General features: G+C 25.7%; 1 protein-coding gene across 1 annotated transcript; it reads left to right on the forward strand.

Moving 5' to 3' along the window:
* LOC130014954 (ubiquitin C-terminal hydrolase 12-like) lies at positions 1-1,738 on the forward strand. Its single transcript, XM_056104112.1, has 4 exons — positions 1-28; positions 105-234; positions 1,200-1,369; positions 1,443-1,738. Exons 1-4 carry the CDS (start codon positions 1-3, stop codon positions 1,736-1,738), a joined length of 624 nt encoding a protein of 207 aa, XP_055960087.1.
* The last annotated feature ends 7,111 nt before the right edge of the window (positions 1,739-8,849 follow it).

Genomic DNA, 8,849 nt, shown 5'->3' on the forward strand with positions numbered 1-8,849 from the left:
ATGAATCTACTGACAGATGATAATTCAGGTATATTAATTGATTTATGTACTTGTTCAGATTAGTCCGTATTCATCTTTTTTTCTTTCTTGATATTGTTGAACAGAAATACGTTGGAAACTAAGAAGTCTTCCACCTTCACACTACATTTTCAAGATCCAAGACTTCTCTTTGCTGTCCGATTCAAAAGCTGAGTGCTTCGAGTCTGCTGATTTTCAAGTTGGTGCCTATAAATGGTTAGTACCTTATTTCTTGTTCTTCATGCAAGCCTTGTGTTTAAAAGTTCAATATATATTAATTCATAAGTGCGCCACGCCACGTTTTGTGTTGTTGGTTTTGCCATTTTTATGGCTTTTATTAGATATTAAACATCCTGGGTTATTGGAGTTATCGGTAGTTACAACAGAAAGGTTACTATGTTTTATTTTGTTACAAAAAAGTCATGATATACATTTTGTTACAACGGAAGGTCATTGCAGCAAATTCAATTCAATTATGTTATAAAAAGATAACTAAATTTATCGTGAATTACAAAAAAATTGCTGAGTTATATCTTTTTTTGTATTTATGACTTGCCATGGAAGTGAAAACGGTACGTTTAAATGTGAAAACGGGGATATTATACTCTTTAGGTCACTAGATTTTTCTCAAATTACAGAAATATCACTAAACGAACTTTTCTTACAAAATAGTCACTGAACTATACATTTTGTTATAAAAATGTTTCCGTTATTACAAAAAGAACATTAAGGTTTTTGTGAATTACAAAAAAGTCATTAGGTTATACCTTTTGTTACAAAAAGGTTACTGAAGTATGTCCTTTTTTGTAATTCGGCTTGACACGTAAGCAAAAATGTTGCATTTTTATGTGAAAACGGTACGTTTTACATGGGTGAACCCTTTTGTAACAAAGGGTATAGTTCAATGACCATTTTGTAATAAAAGTTGATTTAGTGACCTTTCTGTAATTTGAGAAAAATCTTGTGACCTACAGAGTTTAATATCCGTGAAAACGGTGAGTTTTATACGGGCTCCTGCTTTAACAAAATACTAAGTTCAATGACTTTTTAATAACAAAATAAAATATAGTGATCTTTTTGTGACTATCAGTAAACCTAGTGACATAGGGTGTTTAATATTTGGTTTTTATATACATATTAATTCGTGAAAAGAATATGTATTTATAAATTTGTGAGTGCAGGAAGTTATCTGTGTACCTTGGCGGAAATAAGAAAAAGAAAGGCGATGGATACATATCTTTATATCTACTTCTGTCTGAATCCAACGAACTTATTTTCACTCAAGAGATTAACGTAAATTTCAAGCTCTTTGTTTATGACTATATTCATGACAAGTACTGGACTATTCAAGGTAATAAACAGTGACATTGTGTGTCGTTTGTAAGTTGAAGGGACTATTAATTTGTTAATGCATCATTTTGTAGATGACAAAGAAAGGCGGTTTCAAGGAGTGAAAAGAGAATGGGGATTTGACAAACTCATTTCAGTTGCTGATTTCGAAGATGAATCCAATGGATACTTATTGGACGACTGTTGCATTTTTGGCGCTGAAATTTTCATTATAGAAACTACCAGTAAAGGCGGATGCTTGTCAATGTTGAAGAAGCGTGCAAACAATAAGTATAGATGGACTATTGAAAATTTTTTGGAACTGGATCTACCGTTTGAGGATTCAAAAGTGTTTGCCCTCCGTGGCATTAATTGGTATGCACAAACTTGATTTAAATCTTTTGTTTCTTAACATGTATAATCATCCTACTAATTTATATCATCTTTTAGGTTCGTTAAGATTTATCGAAACGGGGATTCAACAAAGGAAGGCAAAAGCAGCTTATCCCTATTTTTTAGTCCACTGGATGATGCACCTTTTGCGAATGGAAGAAAGTTATATGTGGACTACACCTTACGAATAAGGAACCAGCTTGCAGGACATCATATCGAAGAGAGAGGTGAATGTTTCAGTATGCAAGCTTCACTCATTTCGAATCTCTTCCTTTCTCTCTTATCGATTCAAAATTTTGCTGGAATCCTAAATAATACGAAAGTTAGAATTAATATTTTGATCCTACACTCTAAGACTCAACATAGACAGTTATTAATGTCATTAAGTAACATTTTGCAGATCATGATGTGACCGTTTCTAAAAGCGGATGGCGATATTCAGATTTTGTGTCCCTAACTGATCTGAATGACAAATCGAAGGGCTTCATATATAATAATACTCTGATTGTTGAAGTAGAGATTCATGCCATGACCGTTATTGAAGATTTGTTCTGAAGTCATGCGATTTCCAACTTTACTTATTTTGGTGGGGTTAAATAGTATTTAGGTCATCGAACTATAGTGTTTATACTAAATGGTTACTGACTTATAAAAAGCTATAAAATAGTTACTGAATTATAGTTGTTTACAAAACAGTTGCCACACTATAAAAAGTGAGAAAATAGTAACCGGAGTATTTTTTTTTATAAATGGATTACCATCTCGATGAGGTGGACAAAAAAAATATGTATGGTAAAATAATTGTTTTGTAAAAAAAATAAAATAGTACGATAATTAAATGTTTTGTAAAAATAATTATAGTTCGGTTATCTTTTGTAATTTTATAACTCGGTAACCGTTTTATAATAATACTATAATCCGGTGACCTAAATATATTTTAACCCTATTTTGTTGCTATTTCCGAAGTCATGCCATGACAGTTGTCTTTCGAATGAATAATCTTTGTTTTGGATACTTATTTGGGTGCTCCAATATGGATACATTAGTAACGCTTCACTAATGAATCCTATGCATTTTTCTTGTTTTGATATGCTATGCTAATTGTTTTTTCATAGGCCTAATTATTAAGAAAAATTTACTTTTAATCTCTTTTGTAATTTTACCTTAACATAGGAAAATTTTCATTTTACCTTAATCCTCAATCGTACCCTTTTTTATACTAATATTACATTTCGTGCTATGCATGTGGCTCGTAACGTAAGTCGTCAATGAAAATATTAGTAAATTTATTATAATTATATCAATTTCTTTATTTTTAATTAATATTGAATTAGTTAAAAAAATTGTAAAAGTAAATATAATATATTCGGTTATTAAATTTTTTTACATACTGAATTTATTCTTCTTTTTGTTTTATAATAACCATAATTAAATAATTAGCTTAATTTTATTAATAATATCTTTAAAAATAATAAGATAAAAATTTAAATAATATTATATTGACCAAATACAGTATTTTAGTTTGGTACTTCAATCAAACTAAAAGATAGGTATTCCTACTAATTTAGAGACAATTTAGTTATTGTTTACATACTAAAAACTAAATTGGAGATAATTTAGTTACCTATTCTAATTAAAACTTGAATTACAATAGTGATTAATTAAATAACTAATTAGTTAATCACTATAAAACCTTTAATTTAGTAGTAAATTGAAAAGAATTATTCAGTAAATTTACCTGTTCTCCCCCCCCCATCCGTGCTTTTATATATAAAACTAGCGTTTCGCCACGTGTTACGCACGTGAGCGGCTTTCATATGACCCGTTATTTATATTAAATATTTTTTAAATTATTAGATATAATATTTTATTTTATAATAAATTATTGGAATTTTTTATTCAAATTAAAACTACAGTACACGTTATATTTATATGACCCGTTATATAAATTAAATATTTATTATAAACGTAATAATTAATTTTAAATAGATTATTATAAATTATTTTTTATTTTAATTAAAATTATAGCATGTACACGTGAGTGATATTTATATAATCCAATAAATATAATAAATAATAATTGAATTATTAAAATAAAGGTAGTTATAACATCTTTTAGTCATTTTTATATACTATAAATATGTTATAATTTGTATATAAAGGAACCACTTAATTCTATTACATACTAATAGCATAAATACACGTATGATACAAACCATAGCCACGGTCAGAAATCTCTCCCAATACATTATAAATTATAGAGAAAATAACAAAATCACCATAAAAACAATTGGTTTTACACTAAATATCATTTCACTAAAAAATTTTACACCAGTACCAAAAAAACCAATTTTCTTTTCATCTATGCCATCTTATGTATGTGTCAGCGCGCGTCAGCCTTGTTGGTTGACTGACGCGCGTCATAGGAGATTCTTACCCACCTAAACTTCTATTCTCAGAGTACACCTTCACTCATGCACCTTGCCCATCAATTTTATTTGTATATTTATTTACTATTTAAATTTATATTTATATTTAAAATGTCAATATTAATTTTAATTTTAAAAATCTAAACGTATTAAATTTTAATAATATAAAAATATAAAAATAATGTAATTTTAATAAATTTAATTTTATGAACTACAGATACATTATTGATACATAACGAATACGTTTAAATTATATATCATAAATATATCTATTAACTACATTTAAAATATATATCATTTATCATGTATAAATTACGTATCATTGATGTATCTGTTACGTACATTTAAAAATTTATATTTTAAAAAAATAAAAATACATCTTTAATACATATTATATATAATTCAAAAAATAAAATATATCTATCATGTATAAATTATGTAGTAAAAAGAACATAACTATCATGTATAAACTGTATATCGAAGATGTATCAAGTATATATTAGAAATGTATCAAATATGTCTAATAAAACTACAAAAAAGACGTATAAAAGAACAAGAAAAAGGGTTCGAACGGTCAAATTGTATCGAAAATGTATCATATATGTATCGCAGATGTATCAAAAAGGTATCAAAAATATATCTATTATTTATCTACGATGTATCGGAGATGTATCTATCGTGTATAAAATATGTATCGGAGATGTATCGACGATTGTCTTTTAAATATATTTTTTCATATTTTTTATCACAATTTCTTCATTTTTTTTACCTAAATTTAAAAAAAATTCAAAAAAAATTATTGTAAAAGCTATACAAAACTGTGTTGATTCGATTATAACCCATTAGTTTAATATCACATTACTCCACAAAAATTTCTATTAGAAATTCTTTCCTTTTTATTTTAATTTGGTTCAAATTTCATTTGTATTTGGTCTCCTTATCTTCTCAATTAAAAAAAAACAATAAACCCTCACTATATCTCTTTCTTATCTTCTCCAATTCATGTACTTGCTATCAGTATTCACTTTCTGTTTTCTGCAAAAAATCAAAATATTTATTTTCTACTTTATTTTCAATCAAAAAAAAATTCTCTTTACTTCAGTGAGTCCATTTTCACCAGATTCAGTCATGCCATGTCATTTTTTTCTTCTTCTTGCCAAGCCATAAAATGTCGCCAAATATAGCTTAAAACCAACACAGTCGTATAATTAATAAATAAAGATGTAAAATAAAAACCTAGTTCAAAGAGTAAAGGAAGTATTGAAGGATCTTTTTGTTTTTCATAGAGTAAGAAAATGAATGTGAAAAATACGATAGACATTGCACAATCCTTCTATCATAAAGAAACACCACCGGAACAACCTTTTAAGGATAGGCTTCACGTAATAACTCATTTGAATATGCTAATGAACACAAACAGCTATCTATCATGTGTTTTATTCTTGGACACATGTCAACTTGAGAAAGATGACAGTAAATGAAAACTAAATAGGTTTTGTGTTATTAATTGAAATAATAACGGTAATAAAGAAATAACTCTACCTAAGATGACAATTGGTGAAAAGCAATTGTGATTTATGACTTTTTTTGTTATTTTCTCTAAATTATATACTACACTAGTCGTAAACCCGCGCATTTGCGTGGAATCAAATTACAATTTAATTTGAATAATAATTTGATTACAAAGGTTATGTGAAAAAAAAATATTAGTACAGTTTTTACATTTTTTCATATAGTTTTAATATCAATATCTGATTTTTTTCTTTCATTTTTATATTCTCAAAAATTTACATAAAGTTGCGTATTCTAATGAACTATGGACCAGATAATATGATTTTTAGTACTTTATACTCCCTCCGTCCCGTTTAAGAAGTCTCATATTCTATTTTGGGATGTCCCATTTAAAAAGTCCCATTACTATTTTTAGAGTATTTTTCCATTAAATACCATATTTTACCCTTATTTTAGTCATCTTAAAAGAGTTCTATGGAAAATTTCACTATCATTAATAGGGGCAAAACATGAAAAAACATGAAAAGACAAGAATAATTAATATTTTCTTAATCTGTGTGTAAAGTCAAATGGGACTTTTAAAGTGGGACGGAGGGAGTAATATTTATCAAATTTTCTTGTACGATTTGATAATTTTATAGTTCTTAATAAAATTTATGTTTTTGTTTATTATAAAGCATGAATTCGATAACTGTATAAATACAATTTGCTACATGTTTAGTCTTTATAACACTGCTTTAAATTTTAAAAATATTATAATATCTGGAAAAAACATATTAATAAGTTACAATGATTAGAGCATATTTACTCTTAGCTTTTTTATATTTTAGTAGTATATCAGTATTAGTTATTTTTAAATATGTATATCAAAACTAATTGAGATTCAAATTCTTTTTATAATTTGAATTATGTGTTGCAACGTAAAATTTAAATTACCTACAAAAATAAAGTGGATTAGATTATATTTTATTTGCATCTATTAATAATTTATTAATAATATATTTATATTAATTTAAAATTTTATAAATCACTTTTATAGCTGTTTATTTGTAGAATTTTCAAAGATAATGTTGGATTTTTTTTATAATTTTAAATTAATAAGTTGTGTTTTATCTATCAAAATAATAATAAATACGATAACCAAACAGTATAATTGAAATAAAATTTGTCATAATGTCTATCTAAAAAAACATTTGTTTATAAAAAAGTTAATGTATAATTTGATATTTAAACTATTTTTCCAACTCAATATATAACCATCAATATATAACCAATATATGCTTTCATTAGAAAAAAAAATATTTTAATGAAAAAAATATTTAATTAATATTTTTAAATTTTACAAAAGTAAATTTTAAACAGTTTGGTTAAATTTTGTTTGAATTTTAAGTGATTGAGATAACTGAATAATTACTTATCGATAAATAAATTGAATAATTCTATATTTTTTAATAATTCTCTTCTACCAATTGAAAAATATAACCATATGGCATTCAGCAATAACTTTGGAATTAAACCCATTGAGTCATGTAAACCTGCAAATATTTGTTAAAACCTAAAAATGTGTTTTTCCCATCAATGTGGACACGCTTTCATTTTTAGACCAACACCTCATATAAACCTCATTTTTTTTTATTTTCAATGGACTCGTATAACTGTAAACTTCAAAATTTTTTATAACCTCAAACTTTTATGGATAAATTTTCTCTTTTAGAAGGTAGCCTAAAAAAATGGAGATAATATAGTTAGTATTTAGAGCAGTGGCGGAACCAGAATTTATTTTCAGCCCGGGCTAATTAATATATAAAAAGTTGATATTTTTAACGTAAATGTGCACATACATATAATTTAAAATAATTTCAATATAAAATATTTCGCTCCTCCAATTAGAATAAAAAAATAAAAAAGTTCAAATTCGTAATTTTTAGAAAAAGAGTAATACTCATGGCTTGTTAATTTTGGATGGTTTTAAACTAATAATTTTTTATTTAGTTTTTTTATTTATCTTAAATTAAGGGGGCTAGGTGAAATTTTATTGATTTTTTTTATAACTGCAAAAAATAAAAAGTAAAAGTGATTAAGTTAGTAGCTTTTAGTAAAACAATTGAAAAATAAAAATGATATAACAAACATGGAATCGAACCATGCCTTATAAGAAAGAAAATGAACTATTGAACCACTGAGCCAAGGTACTTCCTCCTACGTATCACTACATAATATGTATATATATATTTATTTCAGCCCGGGCTAAAGCACACCCAAACCTGAACGTGGTTCCGCCACTGATTTAGAGTCTATATCTTGTCGATAATGAAGAATAGTTAAAAAATTAATTTTATTTTAAAAATTTAAAAATTGAATAGTCTATATAGATTAAAAAAAACTCATTAAAATAAAAATAAATAAATAAATAGTTTAAAAAAATAGGAACTCGTTATAATGTATTATTTGATGATAACTAATGAGAAAATTTTGTTGGTTTTCTTCTATTGCATTAGAAAATAATTTTTTTTACCAATATGAATCATATGCAATAAAGAGCATGTAGATCAATCTTGTAAACACATATTAATCATGAATTTATCATATTGTCATCCAAGCGATGTATGTTAACTCACCAAATAATCAGTGTTTGGCTCAACATTTAAAAAGATTCTAATCGCTTATAAATTTTAAATCATTATCAATTCTAAAATTTTAGCACTCCTGTAACTACAAACCAAAAATAAATAAATATTAGTTAAATTATAATGATATTATGAGATATCCATTAATTATTAGTTAAACCAATTATATATATATATATATATATACATAATCTAGACAAATAGTAAAGTTTTTATGCCTTGATAAGCAATGCTCCTAATACTTAATGCTATTATTAATAAGCAATATATATCAATCGTATTTTCTAAAAAGAAAAAAAAAATTAATAAAAAAGAGAGTTTTTGATGAATAATATTAGCCTAGTACAAAATCAATAATCTACAATAGATTTGAGAAAAACACTTTCTAATGCCAACAACAAACGTTCATTCACTTAGATTTTAAAAATTAAATCAATATATATGAAAATGTAAATAATAAGCTATTAAGGAATAATAATAATAATAATAATAAGCTATTAGTAAAAAGAACACAAATTATGATGCAAGAAAAGACAAACAG

Source organism: Mercurialis annua, linkage group LG8 (genome assembly GCF_937616625.2).
Source record: "Mercurialis annua linkage group LG8, ddMerAnnu1.2, whole genome shotgun sequence".
In the NCBI taxonomy this organism is placed as follows: Eukaryota; Viridiplantae; Streptophyta; class Magnoliopsida; order Malpighiales; family Euphorbiaceae; genus Mercurialis; species Mercurialis annua.